General features: G+C 46.1%; 1 protein-coding gene across 1 annotated transcript in view; it reads right to left on the bottom strand.

Annotated features, from left to right (window-relative positions):
- Positions 1–19,732: 19,732 nt before the first annotated feature.
- The window catches only part of TAF3 (TATA-box binding protein associated factor 3), a 765,220-nt gene continuing 761,573 nt past the window's right edge, over positions 19,733–23,379 (bottom strand). The window contains exon 7 of the mRNA XM_069629680.1: positions 19,733–20,628. Coding sequence (XP_069485781.1) covers positions 20,514–20,628 — 115 coding nt within the window. The 3' untranslated portion in view covers positions 19,733–20,513. The remainder of the gene's footprint in view (positions 20,629–23,379) is intronic.

The raw sequence follows: 23,379 nt of genomic DNA, 5'->3' as shown, positions 1-23,379 counted from the left end.
AGTAGTCCCAAACAGAAGAGGATCAGGGGTTCAACTGGCAGGTAAGTAAGTAGCATGGTCTGCTGCAGGTAAGTCCACCCAAGCATTATGAGCCCGGCGCTTCCAGCGCTGGGACTGGGCATCTTTATGAGCCTGGTGCCACTGGCGCCAGGACAGGGTCCAAAAGGTCCCAATTGGGACTGGCTGGCACTCGGAACCGGGGTTATGGGTCTGCTTCCAAGGGAGTCGGGCAAGTCCTGATCTTTTGGAAGCAGAGATCATGACATGGACTTTCCGAAGGTCCCAGCTCCGGTTCCCCCGTCGGGTCTGGCTCAGGTACCTCCGTCGGGGGGAGGGGCAACCTTGTCCTTATCTCCGAGCATAAGGACTGAATTGCTGACAAAATGGCCGCCGAAGTGTCCTGCAGCACCGGATACAACGGGCGCGAGGGCTCTTCAGGAACCTCGTCGGCGCCCTCGTCGGGATCCCTCCCGATGGGCTGGGCTTCCTCCACGACTTCGATGAGCTCTTCTTCAGAGGTCGTGTCCGTATCCACGATGGCCACCTGCCCCTCCCCCTCCCCCTCTTTTTCCAACGGGGACTTCGTTGGGGTCTTCTCGATGGGCCTGAAAGACGACTCCCTCTGCGGTGGCAGGGAGACTCTGGATCCTGAGGTCGCCTCCACTGGCGTAGCCTCCACAGGCTGAGTCAGGGCCGCTGCGACATCCTCAATCGAGGTCTTAGCAGGGTGAATTAAGGCCGTCGTCACCTTCTGCACGCCTGGGGCCTTCACCTTGGGGGGAGGGTCCGAGCCTCGCTCCCCCTCTTCCGGAATCTTCGAGATCGACCGGGGCCTCTCCAGAAGCTTCGCCAGGTTCTCGGACTTCCTCTTACCCGAGCCAGAGCGTTGGCTCATGGTTGATGGCGCCGGGGAGGATGCGCCCTGTCTGGCAGCCAACGAGCCCGACCGTTCAGCGCTCCCGGTGCCCGCGGACTCGCGGTGCTTGACTTTTGTTGGGCCCCCATTGCCGGGGCGCCCTCACAGGACTAAGAAGACCGCTCAGACGACTTCTCTCTTGACGGGATCTTCCCTTCCAGCCAGTTGGCGAGACAGAGGTGGCGATCCTTCATGGTCCGCTCCGACATGTTCCCACAAAACGCACAGTCCTTCTCCACGTACGTCTTGTCCTCATGGAGACAGCAGAGGCATAACGAATGCTCGTCCTCCTTGAACACATTCTGAAGCTGACATCCAGGGCAGGTCCTGAACAGCTTCCCGGGCGTCGAGCTTCCTTTCTCCTAGGCTATGTCCGGGGTAGGCCACGGAACTTCTGGAATCCTCCAAAAGCGTAACTCGACGAAATCCTCACCATTGAGGGGCGTAGAAACTCAGAAACGGGTCTCCGTTGATCGGATGTAGAAACGGTGGAGCTTGAGGCTCTATTTAACAGAAAAATGAGAAAAATCTCCTGAAAAAAGCGCGAAAACGCAGCAAAAGCTCAAGAGCTACAGAACAAGGACTCCTAACACTTGAACGTGTGGTAAAAATCTGAGGATGGCTGCCAGAGGCGGGGCTTTGGGAGAGGGCAGTCATTGGCTGGGGGCAGTATGACCCAGAGACCAGTGATTGGTTACTACTAAGAAAGACAAATCAGAAACAAAACTGATACTGATTTTTTCTATACCGAGGATTCCCGGCCTGAAGACGGGGAATATTCATGAGCATGTGAATCCATACCAGTCCCCATGCTGGAGAATTGTGAAGATTAGCCACTTGGAGGAACTCTGAGTACCCAATGTACTAACCACCCGACACAAACTATGCAGACAATACCCAAATCCTCCTTCCGCTTTCAGGAGATTAAGCCGTTGATCTGGCTTTGGTGAATAGAATTTACAGCGTCGCTCAGGCATGGATGGCCACCAATGGACTATGCCTGAACTACGACAAAACTGTGTTTATTATCTTAGACACCCCGACCCACATATCTAAACTTAGCCCATATTATGCCAACTTCACCATTTATGGCAACAACATAAAAGTAGTAAAGGAAGTGAAGACCCTAGGCTTTTACCTAGACGCCACCCTTAACTTCTCTAAACAAGTCAACTTCCTAGCCTCTACTACTGCATACACATGCAAACTTATCATAGCCAGTAAACAATTCCTCTCCACGACAGCTGCCTTACGCTCTCCAGAGCTCTCATACTTTCCAAATTGGATTACTGTAACACACTCTACATTGGAGCTAATAAACAGACTATCCATAAAATACAGGTTCTCCAGAACAATGCCGAGAGCAGCACTTAAGATCAATAGAAATTAGCATATTTCCTCTACAAGAAGAGAACACAAATGGCTATCCACCTTTGATAAAATCAAACTTAAGATTGCCTCCCTTACCCACAAGTGCCTTAATAATGCACCACCATACCTAAAGGACAGAATCTGTAAAAAAAAACATCGTCCAGACCGACTAGAACAGCCAACTCGAACAGCCTCCAAGTACCACGATTCACTCTCTACTATCGGAGGACACCGTTTTCCAGTTAAGGCTGCGCAATTGTGGAACTCCCTACCTCCCGGTATCAGAGAACCCCAGCCCTTCTCTAAATTCAGACAGAATCTGACCAACTGGCTAATAGAAAATGACAAATAATCCCTCTGACTAACACCCTCTTGACGCTCCTCTCACGCCTACCCACTGTTTACTGATTCGCTTACTATGTGCTAGTCCGCTTGGACTCCTTAGCTGATGTTTTGCGCTCACTTTAATTCTATGCTACTTGACCATGTAATTTACACTGTGCTATTGTATATTTCGTCCTGCATTTCATGTATCCATGTATCCTGTAACTAAGCTGAACATATTCTTATCTTCTGCGCCCTGATGCCCCTGGGTCTGGTGCGCGTTATAAATAAACTAAACTAAACTCTGCTCCTGCTCCCCCTCCAACACACCTCCCAAGTAGTATACACGCCCTATGGACTAGCCAAAGTCCACACAAACACACATCCAACATAAGTAACACTTCATACAACAAATAATCCCAGTCACTGGACCTTATCCTACCGACACAACAAGTGAGGGTGCACAACCACAACATTGACTACCAGCCAAACTACACACAAAACACACAAACATGCACATACAACAAACAACCCAGGCATGAGCCTCCCCCTTACGGATACAAGCAAGTGCACGCAATCAACCCATCTGCAAGCCAACACACACACACAGACGCCAGTTTCTCCTGGTTCTGCACCCACCCTATAATTCTACCCTCACTAAATCACACCGTCCTCTTTCTTGCAGAGCCACGTGAGTGTCTGCAGACCACCCCAGTGGTGGTAACGGTGCGTGGTAGAACATAACACACAACAAACAGCATCTCTCCCATTTGAAGATGTACGATGATATATTGTTCAAAATTCCTCATGCTTTCTTTTGGATGATGCATTCCTGAAGCAAATAGAGTGTCCAGACTTCAGGACCTCAGGTTTATTCCGGAAAGGTAATCCGGTCTACATTGCAGCCCTTTGTGTGGTTCCAGCGAGTTGTCATATTGTTAAACATTATGGGTTATCGGCAGCCCTGTTAAAGATGCTACTAACACGAGTCATGACTTCGCTAGACTTTGCAATGAGGATATCAAGAAACCGTCCCGGATGTATCTTTTTAACATATGCCTTCCTTGGGGAGGACATAGGGCCTGGTCCTGGTTTGTTCTTTCATGTAGTGCACTGTGATTGTGTTTTCTGTGTGGACTCACACTGAGCTCGAGGTTATCGACAGAAAGAAGACTTGATCTGATTGGTTATTTACAACACGCTCAATACTCAGGAGGTTTCTAAGCGCAGATCCAGGGATCAAACCTGTGATGCGCCGTGTCGTCTTGCTTCCAAGGCAAGCACATTGCCCGTGAGCTATCCTTCCGATAGTTCCTTCCAAGGGTTAGTGGCCTGCCTTTTGCATCAATAGGTTTATGTGGAAAGGCTTGTCTCTGGTTGAAGACGTTTCTTGGTATGTAAGATACCACATGGGTGCTTCTCATCTTTTAATCACAAGAAATAGTTTTGCAAGCAGTTTCTAAAATGCAACTCACGTTAGCGTGGTATTTTCCATGTTCCAACACTGAAGCAACAGTTCAGCAGTCAGCAGCCATGTCTGCTTCTCTTCCAAAGCCCCTCCCACCTTTGTGCCAATTGGCTCTTGAGGAACTGTTAAAGTGTCACGTGCAGCCATATACATGCCATTCTACCCAAGATATCTGAAAAATGTGCAGACCGTTTAGGACACTTCCAATAGTCGCTCATCCAAAGTAAACACCTTCCATCCTTTTGTCCAAGAAGGCCCCTCGTTAATAACTGGTTTCCGCAGGCTTAGGTTAATTTTGTTGATACTCGAGTGAAGGGCCTAGTGGTGGTGAACCTTTGAGGTGATTTAAAGTTCAGCCTTCTGAAGAATTGGCTTTAATGAGCCAAAGAACTAAACACTGCTAGACCCGAATCTTTCTCAGAAAAGGTAATCCCAGTGCTATGGGGTTTTGGAGATCATTTGTTGAGAACGTCACACCTAACAGAAACTTTGTGATGACAATAATGGCTGTTTACAGTAAACCTCAACAACAGGTTTCTTGAAGATCGGGAAGTCGAAATACACAAAATGTCCCATTTCAATAGGCGGGGAAAAAAATAGGTCTGTAGTGACCTGTAACTTCACTAGAACATATTAGGAGTCAACCCCAATATACTTTTTCCATTGCGTCCTACCACAAGGAGCACAGACCTCACAAACATGACTGTCCTGGTGCTAAGACCATGCATTCTGGTTGTGAAAATGCTTACAGGTGAACTGACAAATCTAAAAATGCAAATATTCTGTACCGAGAACTCGACTTTCTTATGATGCTGCCATGCTGGAAAAAGCTTTGCAACATTTCACGGTTCCATGTCATTTCATCGCAGGATGTTTTTTTGCTGGCTTTTTTACTGCAGATCTTTTTAAAGAAAAAACTCGAATTTGGTATGTTTTAATTTTGGGGGGGGGGTCCCCGTTCAATCACCCCATCCCCTTTAATTTTTTATATATCCCCGAACACCCACACCCAATCAATATATATTTCCAACTCCCCCCCCCCCCAAAATTAGATGAGTTTATTTGGCAAAAAAAAAAAATAAATAAAATAAAAAAAGGGAGGCAGTTGTGGAGTTATGGCTTCCGACAAAGAAGTATTTCCCAAGGACACAGACTAGTAGTTTAATCCTCTTACTTTGGATCGATACCAGCGTTAGATTTCGGCTTTTATTTTTTTTTTAACAGTTTTTGCACTCAGTTCACTACTCCACCTGGAAGCGCCGGATTGAATAGGCAGTACTTGGCATCCTGCCTTACATCCGGCCCATTATTATATTATTGTGGTCTGTGGGGGCTGTGACCAAAGACTAGCCTACCTATACCGGATGCAGTCTGTAATATAAAAATACATGCTTTGGTTTGCTACAGGCCTGCCGTGATTGGCCTACATTTGTTAAAGGGGGCTGTGGGTGTGAATGAGGCACCGTCTTTCCCCATGACCCGCCTCTATTCTGCCATGTGCTTTCCAACACAAAGGAGCATTTACACTGGGACAAATCCATAGGCTAAGACTTCAACAAATCAAAGAAAATATTCAAATAAAATCTTCTGTTGGCAGCAAGATACAAATGTCATTTTCCAAAGTGCTGTGGAATTTAGAATGATGCAAATGAATCTGGAGCCAAATACATTCTAAAGATGATGTTCGTTTAATGTTAAGGCCAAAAGCATCTGTTTAACAAGCTTACCCAGTCATGTGCTTACTGTAATCACTCCTGATCATTCAGAACGGGCAGTCAGAGCTGCAAATGGTCTCAAATGGATGGCACGTGTCACCAAGGCCAGGAAAGTGCTTCATTGGCTTCCGGTGAGCCACAGAATTTCACATAAAATCTTTACCCTGACGCATAAATGCCATACAGATAAATCCCCTGGTGATATTGCGAGGCGGGTTCATGAAGCCGGGGCATCTAGAGTACTTGGATCTAATGGAAAAAATAGACTCCAACAGGCAGGCATCAAATAAAAGGACTTTGGTGGGATGAGTTTTGATTACTGTGCCCCAGAGTTTGGGAATTAACTTCCACCCAACCTGGGGTCGTTATGAATTAAGAAAGCTATGTTATGTTCATTTATACTTTGCACCACTACCCCCCAGGGGCAGTCTCTAGGTGCTTGCGTGGCTCTGCAAGAAGGGGTTTGGGCGAGGTTAGTGAGGATAGGGCGAGAGGATAGGTTCAGCACCAGGAGGAACTGGCGTCTGAGTGTTTTGCATGTGGGAGGCCTCGTGAGTTGTAATCGTATGGGTAAGATTCAGTGCCTCGGGTGTGTGGTAGTGTTTTGGTGTTAGTGTGTTGTGTGGGGTTGTGCGCACTGGCTAGTATCCATAAGGGATCCAGAGTCACGGCTGGCCGCAGCCGGTGTCTTGGTGTGTGTAATTGCATTGGTGACGGTATTATTGACTATGTGGGTAGTTCACTCTAGGTGTGTTTCAGCATCTAGAGATGCTGGGTGTGAACATAGGATATATTCTTGAAGAACAGAAGGTGCACCACTTAATCATTTGAGTTGAAGAGGTAAGTCTTTATAGCTTTGTTTAAGCTACCACAATTCATAACGTCCCGCAGGTTAGGTGGAAGTGTATTCAAAATCTCTGGGTTTTCCAGAGCTATGAAATCTGTTCTTGCTACTGATGATTTTCACATTGATGGTCTTGTCCAATATTGCTGTGCGCACAGATGCCTGAGGGCGAGTTGCGCATTATAACAAATAAAATAAATAATGAGGCTGGAGCAGCATCCCTGGGACAGGGCAAAGGAACTATCTGAAGTGAATTTCAAGGTACTAGAGGACGCTCTTTGTTCTTAGCAACACCACGTCCACCTAGATGATACCAGGACAGTAGCGGCTATCTTAGAATGTCAAAAAGTTCTTTCCCAGGACTGAATTCCCCAGTAATCTTGGACTAAGGGTGGGGACCTCACCATGACAGCCAGAGGAGTGACGTCAGTGTGGTAAAAGGTGGGTGTACACTAGCTACATTTGATTGGTTGTAGTCCTTACCACAAAAATACCTTGGCAGAGGTTTTAAAAAAGGCCTGATGGTGGATCTATCACTTGATACAATTCCTGGTTACTGGACTGCAAGGAAGACTGTCCCTGATCAGAGGAACGGGAAGGAACAATTTCCTGCCAACATTCTGATCCTGCTTTACCACTGGACAAAATACCAGAGTTACAGAAGCCAACCCTCCCAATTACCAATGGGAAAAGAGGCATAGGACCTGGCTGCCAGAACAGTCTTCATGACAATTTGATCATATAATTAGCTGTGTTTATAACTGGATTTGAACTCCGATCTATTTGATTGTATGCACTTGTTCCCCTCATGCCTTTTATGCATATATCTTGAGCTTGGCCCACGTTACCAATGGGTAAGACAAGGGATACAACTGTGGACTAATGGTTTGCTAATCAAGAACTCTCCCCAACACTCTGTCCTCCAAAAGGGATTGGTAGTATTGCTGGTACTGATGTTGTATGCCTGTTGAACATGTTCTTGAAACCGGTTACACAAAACTCTGAATGTGGGCATTGAATATTGCTTTCATAAAGATAAGGCGCCTCATTACAGTTTTGCTAGTGCGTTAAAAGTGCTGTCAATTCTGGCACCGGCAAAACACAAGTTTGCTGGTGGGGGCATGGATTTACCGGCACCGGTAATGGGACACCATGGAATCTGGATTTACCTGTGTTTCCGCAGCTTGGACTATGCAAGTAATTCCGGCATTCCAAGTGGCGGAAGTAGTACTACAGTTTTGGTGGCATCCTGTCGGATTTACCGGCAGGATACCACCAAAATTGTAATGGCACCAAAAGACTCCAGAGTGTTGGCCTCTGATGTTATTCAGGTATCACCATCTGTAGGAGACCCAAAAGGATTACCGGAAAAAGGAAGGGGAAGGATATGTTGGACATTCAATGTTACGCCCATAGGCCCAAGTTGTGATGAACTGCATTGTAGACAAAAAGACTACACCAAAAGTACTTACAGAAAAGATGTGCTCATCATATCCGAGGGTCACATGCAAATACACTAGCCACTCCACTGCCAAAGTTGGTATTACAACTTCCCAAGGAAGTATTCCATATTGATGAAACCATCTGATCAGACCATTTCAGTGATCCATTTCTACGCCCTTTACCTAATTTGCTGACGAGAATGAATCTCCCGGGCCACGACTGATCAGTCAACCATCCTTCTCATCCTTTCCTCTTTTCACCATTGACGAGGTTGCCAGACAAGTCCGATCTATGAAAGCCTCTTCAAAACAGGTTCATCCCTGTTCCTCTAAAACCATCAAGGACCACAATGACACCCTCTCTCCGGCCCTTGCTGATTTTTGCAACCACTCCTTTGCCTCTGGATCCGATCCTTCCCCTCCCCTCCGAAGCACTCCTTTGTGCATCCTCTTCTCAAGAAACCCACAGCTGATCCTTCTTGTCCAGCTAACTATCGCCCAATTTCCATTACTCCATTTCTTGGCAAACTCCTGGAAAAGTTGGCCATCTCTCAGCTTAACCTTCATTCCAATTCTGTTGGGTGTCTCCATGACCACCAGACTGGCATCAGAGCTGCCAGGAGCACGGAACATCAGCGAAGATCTGCTCTCCAACCTTCACTCTAACATTCCCTCTGTCCTCATCCTCCTCGATCTCTCTTCTGCCTTCGAAACGGGCAACCATACCATCCTGCTGAACCGTCTCTGTGAAAACCTGGGTATCACTGATCAGGCTCTGGCCTGGCTGACCTCTTTCCTCTCAGATCGACCCTCCCAGGTCCAACTTAGGTCCTTCCTTTCATCTATCTTCCTCTCTACCTGTGGTGTTCCCCAGGGGTCTAACCTCTCGCCCCGGCTTTGCAACCAATACCTGGCAACTCTTGCCCACTGCATTGCCATTTTCTGCTCAAATTTCGAGTGCTACGCTGACGAATCTCAACTCATTCAGGCTGCCCTCTGCCACCTCCTCTCCCTCTCTCATCTCCGATTGCCTAACTGCCATTCAAGATTGGTGTGCCGCCAATGATCTTTGTCTGAATGCCAGCAAGCTGGAGATCCTCATCGGCACACCTTCACCATCCTTTCCCCTCACTCTCTGGCCGGCCTCCCTTGACCCTCCTCCTACCCCCACCTGAGAGGATAAGAACCTCGGGTTCATCTGACTCCTCCCTTTCCTTCTCCGCCCACATCTGAGGTCTCTAAAAAGTCAAATTTTCGACTGCACCTCCTCAGAGGCACTCTGCCTTTCCTCTCCTTCCCCCAGCCTCTTTCTAAATCTACCTGCCTCTACTCTCCGCCCTCTGCAACTAATCCAGAACAGGACTGCAAGACTTGTCCTTGGCCTCAAGCCCTGGGATCGTATCTCTCCAGCTCTGAAATCTCTCCACTGGCTCCCAGTGGAAGCAAGGATTAAATTCTAAACCCTCTGCATTGTCCACAAGGCTTTCTGGGGCCTCGTTCCAAAATACCTTCAGCTATCCCTCCGCAAATACCTCCCCTCTCGAGCTCTTCGTTCCTCTACCTCCAACTCCCTCAGGGTCAGTCGTTTTTCTAAGAAACGAGCTGGGGGTAGATCTCCGTCTTCGGCTGGGGCCTCCCTCTGGAACAGCATCCCTGCCAATCTAAAACTTGAGGAGAACCATCTCCGGTTCCGGAAGCACCTCAAGACCTTCCTCTTTTCTTCTGCCTTCATTCCCCCTCTCCCCTGCTGATCTGTTCTCTCTTGGCACCATGCACCTGGCCACCATCTGTCCTTTGGGACAAGGTACCTGCTCATCCTGCAACCCTCCCGCACTGCCTCCGGGCCACCCCTTGCCCTGGAGTCTGCATCTGTACCCATACAGCCCCCCCTTTACTTCCTGCACTTATCAGACCTACCCTGTCTGCTGCCTTAAACCTAGCACTTGCAAATTGCTGGCTGCATTACCACTGTTTGTTGCCTTTATTATTTATTGTTATTTATCTGTTTCACCTCTGCTTCGCACTTTCCACCTCTCCCCCTTGCATGCACTTTTCCCCTCCCCCTCTCCCATGCACTTGCGCGTTCTCAATGTCACTGGGCCTAGTAAGATCGCTGTTTTGTTCTCCCCTGTTCCCCTCCCTTGCCTTGTCGCGCTCTGAAACACTTGTGTACGAGCGCGATAGAAATAAAATATAAATCAAACCTTTCCAGGTTGGCCAGTTGGGTCACTTATGCTAGCCATTTCTATATAATGCCATAGAATAACCCCCTTCTCAGTAATTATAACCTTGCTGATCCAAAGTTTCTTATGCCCGGATAAGTCAATATTTTACAATAGCAAGATGATTGATACTTCTTACAGCCCACAGCATGAAAATTATTTAGGCAACCTCTTCCCATAATCGTCTGAAGTCACACAACCATACTGATGCAAGTATTATCCTCTGATCATATTGAATTTCCAGCAAACCTTGATCTCAATATGAAACCATGTCAATATTATAGAGCACATGGATCAGCTATAACCTTATCCAAATCAATGTATTGATTGAAGACAACACAAGTCCCCTTTCTTGTCCTCTCCTTGTCGGTTAGAAGGTAGCTGGCTTGCAAACTGCTTGCCCGATATGTGGACCTTTTACAAGACCCGATGGACTTTCTGATCTTAACTAAGTCAATGATTTGATACAAAATGAATTTCCACCATTGTCAATTCTTACGGCTTTTGTAGTGAAGAGGAAATGAAATTATATTTTATTTATATCTAGCTCGAACACGAGTGTTTCAGAGCGTGACTAGGCAAAACGGAGGGCAACAAGGGCGAAAAAAAAAATCATACTAGTCCCAGTGACATTAAGAAAGCGCAAGTGCATGGAAAATGAAAAAGGGGGAAAGTGAATGGAAGGGGGGAGAAGTGGAGAGTGCGGAACAGAGGAGAGTATACAATACCAAATAAAATAGATTAATAAATAAAGGCGATAAACCATGGTAGTGCAACCAGCAGGTGCCAGGTGATAGTTTAGCCAGATAGGGTATATCTGATAGGTGCAGAAGAAAAGTTTGAGGGGGGCTGTATGGGTAGAGAATACAGAACCCCAGTGCAATGGGTGGTGGGGATTGCGGTGCAGGAGGGTGGTAGGATGAGCAGGTACCTGGGCCCAGATGACAGAGGGTAGCCAGGTGCACGATGCCGAGATAGAAAACAGAACAGGGGAGAAGGGGGCAAAGGCAGAGGAAGGTCTTGAGGTGCTTCCGGAACTGGAGATGATTCTCCTCAAGTTTCAAGGTGGCCGGGAGGCTGTTCCAAAGGGAGGCCCCAGCCGAAAGACAGATCTACCCCCAGCTCGTTTCTTTGCAAAACGGCTAACCCTGAGGGAGTTAGAAGTAGAGGAGCGAAAGGCTCGAGAGGGGAGGTATTTACGGAGGGATAGTTGAAGGTATTTTGGACCCAGGTCCCAGAAAGCCTTGTGGACAATGCATAGGGTTTTAAATGTAATCCTTCATCCACTGGGAGCCAATTAAGGGATTTCAGGGCTGAAGACCTACAATCCCATGGCTTGAGGCCAAGGACAAGTCTTGCAGTCGTGTTCTGGATTAGTTGTAAATGGCGGAGAGTGGAGGCAGGTAGATTTAGAAAAAGGCTGTTACAGTAATCTAGCCTATAGAGAACCAGAGCTTGGGAGGCAGTGAGCATTTGATGGAAGGAGAGGAAAGAGTACCTCTAAGAGGTGCAATAAAAAGTTTGACTTTTCGGAGATATTGGAAATGTGTGCAGAGATGGAAAGTGTGGAGTCAAAGATAAACTTGAGGTTCTTAGCATTGCAGGTGTGGGTAGGAGGAGGGTCAAGGGAGGCTGGCCAGAGAGTGAGAGGAAAGGATGCAGAAGGTGTACCAATGAGGAGGGTCTCAGTCTTAGAAGGCATTTAGACAAAGATCATTGGCTGCACACCAATTTTGAATGGTGATTAGACCATCGGAGATGAGGTGGCTGATGGAAGACTGAAAATGAGTTGGGTGTCATCAGCATTTCACTGGAAATTTGAGCATAAAATGGAAATGCAGTAGGCGAGAGTTGCCAGGTATTGGTTGAAAAGCCAGGGCGAGAGGCTTGACCCCTGGGGACACCACAGGTGGAGAGGGAGATAGAGGATAGGAAGGACCCAAGTTGTACCTGGGAGAGTCAATCAGAAAGGAAAGAGGTCAGCCAGGCCAGAGCCTGATCAGTGATACCCAGGTTGTCACAGACTATTTTGCAGGGTAGTATGGTTGACTGTGTCGAACGCAGAGGAGAGCTCAAGTAGGATGAGGACTGAGGGAATGTTAGAGTCAAGGTTGGAGAGCGGGTCTTCACCGCTGTTCAGGTGAGCAGTTCCCATGCTCCTGGCAGCTCTGAAGCCAGATTGGTGATCATGGATGGAGCCAACAGATTTGGAATGAAGATTAAGTTGAGAGATGGCAAGCTTTTCCAGGAGCTTACCCAAAAAGGGAGTAATGGAAATTGGGCAATAGTTGGCGAGACAGGAGGGGTCAGCTGTGGAGTTCTTGAGGAGAGGATGCACAAGGGAGTGATTAAGAGGAAAGGGGATTGAGCCAGAGGCAAAGGAGAGGTTGCAGAAATCAGTAAGGGCCGGAGCAAGGGTGTCGATGTGGTCCTTAATGGTTTTAGAGGAACGGGAAGGACCTGTTTTGATGAGGATTTCATAAATCGGACTGGTCTAACTATCTCATCAGGGGAGAAAAGAGCAAAGGAGGAGAAAGAGGGAGGGGGTAGCTGAGCGAGCATCAGCAAATCGAGAAGGAGAGGGAAGAGGAGGGGGAGCGGAGGAGAGAGTGGACAGGAAATTCTCGGTTTTAGAGATAAAGTGAGAGGCAAGGGAATTGCAAAGAGCCTGGGAGGCGGGAGGAGGGGTGGAGACTGCAGCAGGGTTGGCCAGCACCTTGCAGATTTTAAAGAGTTTGGCTGAATTGTTAGATGCTGCAAAGACGCAGGTTTGTATGTGGACTCTCTTCTTGGTGCCAGCAAGTCGGTATTGCCTTTGGAGCAGGCGGTAGGCCAGTTTGTCAGAGGATGACCAAGAAGCCCACGATTTCCTCTCCGCTGCCCACACTTATGTTTAAGTGTAGCTAGGTCAGAGTCATACCAAGAATTGCACTTGGCTTTGGACGTCAAACGGATCCTCATGACAGGGGCAAGAGCATGAAGAGTAGCAGTAATAGAGGAGTAGAGAGGGGACGGGGCTGTGTCAGGGGGTGAGTCAGCCTGGGGTGCAGGAGGGGGGAGGGGTGGGAATTGCAGCAAAGGCCTCGACTGACACACGCTTCATGGGCCGGAAATCCGTGAAGGTGGGTGGCAATCTAGGAGTAGACTTGACTTGGGGGAGATGGAAAGATGAGAGAGGAGGCAGTGATCACTCCAGGAGAGAGGAGTTGTACGGGGGCAGAGAGGGGGCAGCCAGAGGAGATCAAGACATCAAGTGTGTGACCAGCAGAGTGAGTCGGGCCGGAGGGAAGGATAGAGAGGGAGAGTGAATCGCAGAGATTGCGAAAGAGTGCAGATGTGGGACAGGTAGAATCAAGATGGATGTTAAGGTCACTAAGGGGGAGGAGTTCAGTGGTTGAGGCCAGGAGGGAGAGGTCTGCCCACTCGGAGAGAAAAGAGGTGATTTGACCAGGGGGCCGGAAGAGAGTAGCAACAGTAAGAGAGTGACTAGGAGAGAGAGCCTGCAGACTAGGCATTCGAAGGAGGAGTAAGCCTGAGTGTGTATAATAGAGGCAGGAATCCACTCAGGGAAGTTCAGGGCTACACCCCCTCCAGGCCGGTTGGATCTGGAGGCTGAGAGGATCTTGTAGCCATCGGGGAGGAGAGTGTCAAAACTCGTGACAGAGCTGGCCATGAACCACGTCTCGGTGAGACCAAGGACATCATGGTCAAGTTCTTATAGGAGGTGGCAGATGTCAGGGGAGTGTTTAACAGCAGAGTGAGAGTGGCAAGATGGAGAAGGTTGCCAGCCTTAAAGACATTCCAGGGAGGGATACAAATCAGAGGTACACCCTGAGGAGCAGTGGAAAGAGCTTGAGATGGGGCAGAGGAGGAAGTGGAGGAGTGCAAGGTAGCCAGGGGAAGAGAGTAGGGAACAGCTGGAGATGAGAGGAAGTTGATGAGGCGAGGGAACCGCCTATCAAAGTGGAGGAGATTATCCTGGGGGCCTTGCACCATAACAGTGCCATTTAGATAGACATTAGTGACTCTGGAGGAGTCAAAGAGATCCATGTGGACTTCCCAACGGGTGCCACCATTAATGGGAGAGGAGACAGGACAGAGCACAGAGATCATATGAGGGGTCCAAAGTTCTGGTGAAGGAGGTCATTTGGGTTTTGTCTGGCAGTGGCGCTGGAATAGGTATCAGCAATGGGGAGACCTGGATTGGAAGCCAAGTTATGCTTTTTAAATTTCTTCTTACCAGACGTAGTGAGAAGGGAAGGACAGTTAGTTGATAGAGAAGCAGTTGGAGTAGATAGGAGAAACAGATGGCACCATGGGTAGGTAGAGAGAGTAGGCAGTAGGAGAAATATGTAAGAACACCGGTATGGAGTAGTCATTGAGCAAGCAAGTTCCAATTGAGGGCCGAAGTAAAGTGAAACACACCCAGATTTGAATTTCAAAACACCCCAAATTTGATTTACAGAAACACACCCAGATTTAACTTTCCAAGACACGCCCAAATTTGATTTACTGAAACACACCCAGATTTTACTTTCCAAGACATGCCCAAATTTGATTTACAGAAACACACCCAGATTTGATTTACAGAAACACACCCAGATTTGACTTTCCAAGACATGCCCAATTTGATTTACAGAAACATACCCAGATTTGACTTTCCAAGACATGCCCAAATTTAATTTACAGAACACACCCAGATTTGACTTTCCAAGACATGCCCAAATTTGATTTACAGAAACACACCCAGATTTGATTTACAGAATCACAACCCAGATTTGACTTTCCAAGACAAGGCCAAATTTGATTTACAGAAGCACATCCAGATTTGATTTACAGAAACACACCCAGATTGGACTTTCCAAGACACGCCCAAATGTGATTTACAGAAACACATCGAGGAGCTGTAACGAATGAGGTGGAAAATTAAAAGATGAGGCACATTCAGCCAATAGGCTGGAGACTGGATCCGCTGAAAGAATAGAGGATTCAATTTATGAGCCAGGATTTGCTTTTGCCACTTGTACTTATGAGCAACTGAAATAATTGTATGAAACACCATTATAGGGCAAACAAGGGCTGTAACAACTCCAAATTAACTGAGAATTAAGGTTTGTCTCAGGGGGGACGTAGAAATGTTTAGCACAGTCACTGCTTTCTGGGTTGGCTCTATATAAGTCTTTGGGGAAATTAGGGATGAATGAAGAATGAAAAATGTGTTGGATATGCTCTCCAGTCCAATCCGAGCTGGTTTGCAGTCTTGCTGGCATGCAATCCCATCTAGGTTTCAGTCGTGTTACAGCTCGCCTTGCCCCATTGATCTGTAACCTTCAGTGAGTCACACCTCTGTCTACTCCTAGAGGCATAGCTTTTGTTATATGAGTGCTCCCATAGTTTTCAAACAGAATCAGGCTGAAATGGATGGAGCAAATGTTTCAAGCATTCCAAATGCCTGGATCTGTGGACTTTCACGCGGGTGCTGGCATCTTGGGGACAGCTTTCAAAGTGGAGGACTGAGAGTTTGCTTTTACTGTGAGCTCTGTTGAGGTCGAGCAAGACCACAAAGTTAAATGGCTTGTCGAACTTGAGCATTACATCAGCATTTTCTTACATCTAGCGACTTAATACATACAAAATACTGCAAGGGGCACAAATATGCCGTTGGTGTTCAAAATAACACCGCTGGATGTCAGACTAGATCGACATGATAGTGACATTATTCCAATCACCCCTTTCTGTGGGGTGTTGTCCAGGAACCAATTATCCCCCTCACTCTTCTGCACCCACATATGTGTGAGGTATGGAAGTGAGAGCAACTAAATTTACTCACCGGACACTCTTTCTGGATTCCTAGCCTTTGCCGCCCTCGTCCCCCAGAAAGTACCCTTGTGATGAGGCAATTAAATATTACTACTGCTTTGCAAAACTCGAAAGAAGCTTGGGTGGCTTACAGTGACCACGTTATTTCATAGTTAGCACAAATCTGTGTCTTTGTTGTAATGTAAACAATAGAACATATTTTAGAAATAGCACTTATACGCTTTTACAGCGGCAAAAATGTGCCACTGTATCAACCAATTTCATTTTGTACACACAACAAGGACACTGCAGCCAAGGTACTGGACCAGTAAACAAAACAAAATGTTATTTTTAAACTGTCACAGGTGTAATGTACTAATACTCAATACCAACTATCAACCCAAGAGGGGAGAGCCATTTTGTATTGCTACTATGGCCTGTACTCCGACTTGCTCATTCAAAGTATGATATGATATGGTATTTGTAACGCGCCTATACACAAGTGTTTCAAGGCGCGACGAGGCAGGGAGGGGGGGAACAAGGGGAAGACAGACAAACGATCCTACTAGGCCAGGTGTCATTCAGATCGCGCAAGTGCAGAGGTAAGGGGAAAAGGAGAAAGTGCAGGGGGAGGAGGTGGGGGGGAAAGTGCAGTACAAGGTAAGTAGCGTAATAAAATAATAAATAATAATAAAAGGGCCAGCTGGTGGCAAGTGCGAGGTAAGTGCAGAGAAAGTGCTGGGAAGGGGGCTGTAGGGATGCAGTGACAGTCCCACAGTGCAGGGGGAGCCAGGGAGGCAGTGCAAGTGGAGAGTGGCTGGGCCCTGGACCGAGGTCACAGAGTACTACAATTACAGTAGAAGCTTTGTTATCCAGCACCCTTATGTATTAAGGGTCATTATCAGACTATTTTCTGAATTGCAGAGAGAAAGGAAATGGAGTAGAAAAAGTGCATTAACAAAGCATACTGTTTAACAAAGAGAATACCATCTAGAATGCTCGGTTAACTGTGACTTTACACTATGCCTAGTATTTTACCATATAAATGCTCCTATTAAATGCCAATGAATGTTCAGGTTAATAGCGTTCTAGATAGTAGCAGGTCTAATAATAATGTTTTCCCAGTACTACTACTGCCCACCATGGCAGCAGGAATGACTTGGTTGCAAGATCGCATTACCCAGCACTTAAAGCTTTACAGAAACGTATAGCACGTGTTACTCACAAACCCTATTTGTCATGGGGGAACAAATACTTGATCAACCTTTAAAGCCCTTTTCAGCACTGTGCCATTTTAACTTTTACTTTTAAGTTTACAGCATCACGAAAACCTGCTTTGTCCATGCAAACCTACGCCAGTCATCTTGTATGAATATTTTCTGGCATCTTATGTAATCTAGCCAATGGCATGTGAATGCTCAACGGAACCATTAATGTAAGTGTGGTGTAGTTGAGAAGTACAGCCATTACTGTACTCCAGTAAAACCCCACCACTCCTATTACCTAATATCACATGCTTGCATGCATTTAGCCCAATTGTGTCGGGAAGCCATATTCTGCTTTTAGCCTTTAGGGTCAGGTAGCCATACGCTGATTTTAGCTTAATTGTGTAAGGTAGCAATATTCTGCATTCAGCAATTGCAAGGACGAGCCAGGCGTCGCACTTAAATTGTGAAGATTAGCCACGCGTCCCATTTAGATAGATTTGTGAAGATTGGCCAGGCGTCACATTTAGATGGAATTATGAAGATTAACTGTGTCACACTTAAATTTGTGAACATTAGCCATGCAGCTCCACTACTGTACCCTCTCATCTAGATACATTTTGCCCGCTGTGTTCACTAGAATTTGGGTGCATTTCCACTGCTGCGTTCTCTGGGATCTAGGTACGTTTGGCCTGCTGGGTTGTATTGGATCTGGGTGCGTTTCCACTGCTTCATGCTTTCGGATATGTGTGCTTATTGTCCGCTGTGTTATCTTAAGTCTGGATGCGTTTCGACTGCTGCGTTCTGTTGAGTTTAGGAGCATCTTCCCTACTATATTCTCTTGGATCTGGATGCATCCTCCCGACTGTGTTCTCTTAAGCCTAGGTGCACACTCCATCCCTGGCACCTCGATATGTTGGTAACCCTCCATTGCACCTATAGTTGCTTAATTTAGCCATTGTATCGCAGTGGTTGCAGGCAGATCTCCTTGTCCGCATGCTTATTAGACTGCTCTGGTTAACGTTTGTAGAACATAGAAGATACGTAGTCAGACTATGAAGGTAACCTGTCTCGGAAGGATAGATCATGGGCAACGTGCTAGCTTTGGAAGCAAGACGACATGTAGCAACACAGGTTTGATCCCCGGATCCACGCTTAGAAACCTCTGGGTATTAAGCGCGTTATAAATAACCTATCATATCGTTGCACTCAGAGAATCCCATTAGCTTAGTTTCTATGGTAGCTGGTGCGTCCTTCCGCCAAGATGCTCTGTGACACCCAGTCTATTGCATTTGGTAGACTAGTAGAGCAGGCTGTCCATAGTGCCCAAGTAGTCTACGAGGGTAGTTGGCTTTTTTATTCTCACCCACAGAAGATCTGAGGAAACAGCAACATTAAAGATAAGCTCCACCTGAGCTTAAGGTATGTGTAAACGCATCACTTGGGTGGGCATCCGCCGCAGGAATGGTTATCCATCTAAATACTCTACAATGCAGCTATGACAAATTCGGTCTGGCTGTTCACGTAATGGTTTCACACTGAGACACCAGACTTGCCTCAACACATCTGCCATTAGAATACAGCGACAACCTATGACAAAAGTTGGTCTTGCTGGACACACATTGAACCTCCTGCACTAGCTCTCTGGTCGTAACCTCCCACAGCACCCGCCCATGTGCCTGACCTCTTGGGTTTCTTACTAGAGACTAGCCAGCACTCCTAAATCCTAATCTTGGCCAAATGCATACAAGCATCTTAAACCTTCTCTGAGAACTTTCCATACCTGGACTTGAGTCCCCATGGGCGTTCAAACCAAAAAGCGCATTTAGGCCATACAAATGGGGAAATGGTGCTGTATAAATGACTACAATACATTCAAAGTAGTAATAGGCATACCAATTTCATAAACTTGAAACGTTAAACTGCTAAAACATAAAAGTTAATAGTTTAACCATTAACTTGGTAACTAAGCAATAATCGGCATAAACAGTTCTTACGCCTTAACAGAGCACGATTATGGTAACAGCATTTAAATACATATATTTGAAAGTACTTCAAATGCAATGTTTTGCCCTTAAAAATTCCTACATTTAGAGAAATTAATTCAGATTTTATATGAACAGCAGGATGGCATGGAGCAAGGCCAACCGAGAAATGAAAACAATGCAAATACATGTTGTACATGACAACAGCTTGAGAGGTTTAAAGCCGTTTGGTAAAATTCAAGTCTACCTAGGTCATGGGAAAGGCTATGTGGAAGTATGGGGGTACAAACCCTGCAGGTACCGATTGTGGCAGAGCTGTTCAGCCGTTTGTAGCAGGCTTAAGACATGCCTAATCACCCCTTTTTCTTAGCATGCCCACAATGTTGAAGAACATGTTAAAAACATTACATATCTGCAATTCATGAAATAAGAAATAGTGACTTTTGGCAGGATTATATAATTTATCTCAAATTTAAAATAAACAAAAACAGTCTATAAATATCTGATATTTACAAAAGACAAAATCTGTCCAACCGTGAAATGTTTTACAATCATCAGTGAAATGTACAAGGCTTGTAAAGGAAGCAAACTTTAAATGAAACCAAGAACAATTGCCTGGAAGCATAAAATACTTTACAAGCACACTAGAGATTGCACAGAAAAGATAGGCTCCAATAGAAATTTGTAAAAAATATATATTTTCACGAATGCCGGAACAGGTTTCATTATGCTAGCACAAAAATGTTCTTAATATCTCCTCTTAACAAAAAATATTTACCAGTCATTTGCAAAGTTTGTCTTGTACATGGTGACATTTTACGGATATCGATGGTGAGGGTTTCCATTTCTCCCTATAAAATAGTCATGACAATATACACTTTCATTTTTATTAGCAAATCAACACAAATCAAGTGGTGGGGAGGTGGAATCCTTTAGACGGGGAGCATGTCCTCACTGTTTTAGAAACAGAACGGCCGACGCTGATTCCAACACCGTCAGTGTTTTTGTCTACTGAAAAGTCATTAATATCTACATAAGTGAAGCCAACTAGGGCTAAAACAGAACAAACCACAGTCCAGACTAGGCAGTATATGGTTGCATTTAAATCGGTCAAGATTCCTAATTCACACAACATGATGCTTGGCCGGAAGTGCATTGCATGGCTGCAAGTAGTCCAGAGTCAAAAGGGGACGGTAATAGCCACCTGGCTCTTGGGCAGTTATCAGTGAGCTCTGTGCTTCCGCTTCTTATGCTTCTTATCTTTCTTCTTGGTTGCACACTTGGGACAGAACCATTGGGCTTCTTCGGGTGGTGCATCTTTTATTCCAACACAAAGCCTTTTAAAAGAGACATTAAAAAAAGAATTACCAAAGCATACACATGAATAACAGTTAATGCATTTTTCTTTTTAGGGAGACATGGTTTCATAAAAATAACAGAATGTAAACTGTGCCAAAACTCCCTGCCTGTTGCTTGGCCTTCAAGATGGGTTGGACCAAGGGGGCCGAGTACCTCCCCAAGATAGAGGATGATGGGCTTGGGGTCTGCATTGGGAGATTCCCAAGTCATTATTCCCGAAAACCCCATCCTAGGGCAGGTACTGCCACAGAAAATCCCTATGGACTCCCTGCCCAATTGAGATAGCCTCAAGCCTTCTCTAGGCAGACCCAAAATCCCAAGGGGCATTTTTTTTCTTCCCCTTTCAACATACTCAGTTGCATGCACGTATACAAACGCGCACGTACAGATACCAACAAGCGTGCATACGCACACGCACATACAAACGCACTTCAAGCTAAAACTGCTATTGTTGCAAACCATCTTTCAGTAGTGAGGAAGTAATTTCAAACTCTTAGGGAGTTGCTCTCAGTCTCTCGAATGCCAGAATGTGACCCAAAGCTGCACATTTTAGGTTTCCTGGCCACAGACGGGACGGCAGTTACAAATCCATTGTCCCCGGGTAGAATGTTCCCTCTCCAAGGAAACAACGCTGTGAAAGCACAGCAATACATTTGACAGAGATTCACAGCAAACAAAGCTAATTGGGAGTTTTTACAGCAGGAGACAAGGGTCACTAACAGACAGCACCAGAGTAGTAGAGCGGTCCGAGGGGAAACCAAGATGCCAGACAAGCCATATAAAGGCTTAGTAGGGCTACTTCTGTAGAAGCCACAGCCAATTCCAACCCTGCTCCAATAGCAGAATGCTTGCGCATACACTCTAAGGCTAGCCCAGGTGGAGGAGGGAAACTCTAAAAAACCCAAAGGCCCAAGACAATCAGGGTAGGTGTTTGGAGGAGCAAGGAGGTTGAAGTTTCACAAGTGGGCATTGGAGTTATGAAGAGGTGATGGAGAGGTGAGTTTGGAGTTGAGTGGCAAGCTTAGAGAGTGATGTATCCCAGTAAAATAGGGCCTTACCAGGAAAGAAATACCTGCCAAACTGGAACCTTGAAATTGTATCATCAAATGATAGGCAACAGACCAATGTTTTCTATTATTGAAAATCAATATTTTTCTATATTATTAAAAAGAGCCACTTCCCCCTCTACCCACCTCCAACTCCCTACAGAGGAGTGTATGTGCCGCCTGTCCAATAGGGGATATCATATACACAACCCAAGACTAACAAAAAGGAAACAATTAGACAAGTGCAAAAGTGTTAACTGTACAGTAAAGCTTAACAATCAATTATCTTTATGAATTGGTTAATGAAAACGGTAAATCGAAAAGAGACCTACATTTCAACTTGTGAGAGACTAATCTACATTTATATTGCTACTCAGGAATATGTATGGGATGAAAAAACCTTAATAAAATCGCACGAAAAAGTCGGATTTATTAGAGGACATATTTTCTAGAATGTGTTGGCAAGTTTCTGCAACAGTGTTCCTATTTGCATTAATCAGGGCAAAGGGCACATTTCTTAAACTGCATGTAATTCACCAAGTTTCAATAGATTAAAAATGTAATATTTCTTGCGCATTGCAACAAAGAGGATATTGATTCCAGAATCCATCAATTACTGCATTCAGTGCGACTGGACACCTCCCTATGAGACTGGGTGAGGACAAGCAAGTCAGAACTCGGTGCGGGTAGGGGGGTGGAGCAAAGAGGGCCGAGTGCAACATTGCCAGAAGACGGGAAGCAGGATCTAGAGGCTGCTGATGGCAAGGAAGAGGTTCAGGACTATTGGGAGACTTTTGGCGTGTTGAGGGGGAAGGAGGGAAGTGAAATTGACGGTGAGATTAGCGTAAAAAAACATTAGGTGGATTCATCTAGTGTTGAAATTCCACATGAGGATGGTAGAAGGGATCTGGAGACTAGTGACACTAAACAGCAGGCTGGCAATCATACATAGGGGGGTGAGAACGATCTTACAGTAATGAGGTTTGAGGTATTGAGGAGGGCGAACATAGTATGGAGAGGGTGGAAAAGATCTGGAGGAGGTTGGTTACCCTCAGGAAGACGTTAGTAAAGATCTGGAAGAGCGCATCAGTAGGCGGGTGGTGGCCAGCTAAAGGAGGTTGGTGGAAACAATAAGCAGGAGTGTGCAAGATACCAGGAGGTTGGCGGAAGGGGACAGAAAATTGGAATAAATATGGAGGTGGAAGGGGAACATTAGTGAACTGATGGTTGTCAGGCGGCGGTATGGGTTAAGGTGGAAGACCATACAGTTCTTGGCAACAAACGTTTGGAGAGGAGCTTAGGGAAAAGAGAGTGAGAGATCCTAGGACAGAAGAATACAGAAAAAGCAGGAGGAAGATAGTCTAACCAGGCAGGTTCTGCCATGCCAAGTTAGCCCTTGACAGGTGATAGAGGCAGGCCTAGAAACAAGAACCTGACAGGGAGGATATATCAGGCTCACAGATTTGAAGCAAGGCACAGAGAGCGAGACACTGGGAATAAGGGACAGACAGGGTGCTTCGGGGAAGACTCCGTCATTAGGAGGACCAGAGGACCCACCAGGACCCCAGAGCCTGGAATTAGAGCAGGATATGGACACTATTCTGACAAAGCAATTGCAGGTCCACTTCTCCCTCCACAAAATGGCAAAGCGTGCCCTGCGGCTGCAGATGGACTGGTCTGGAG

Source organism: Ambystoma mexicanum, chromosome 12, assembly GCF_040938575.1.
Source record: "Ambystoma mexicanum isolate Mex_15411 chromosome 12, UKY_AmexF1_1, whole genome shotgun sequence".
NCBI lineage: Eukaryota > Metazoa > Chordata > Amphibia > Caudata > Ambystomatidae > Ambystoma > Ambystoma mexicanum.
This window is presented reverse-complemented; position numbering and strand designations above follow the sequence as displayed.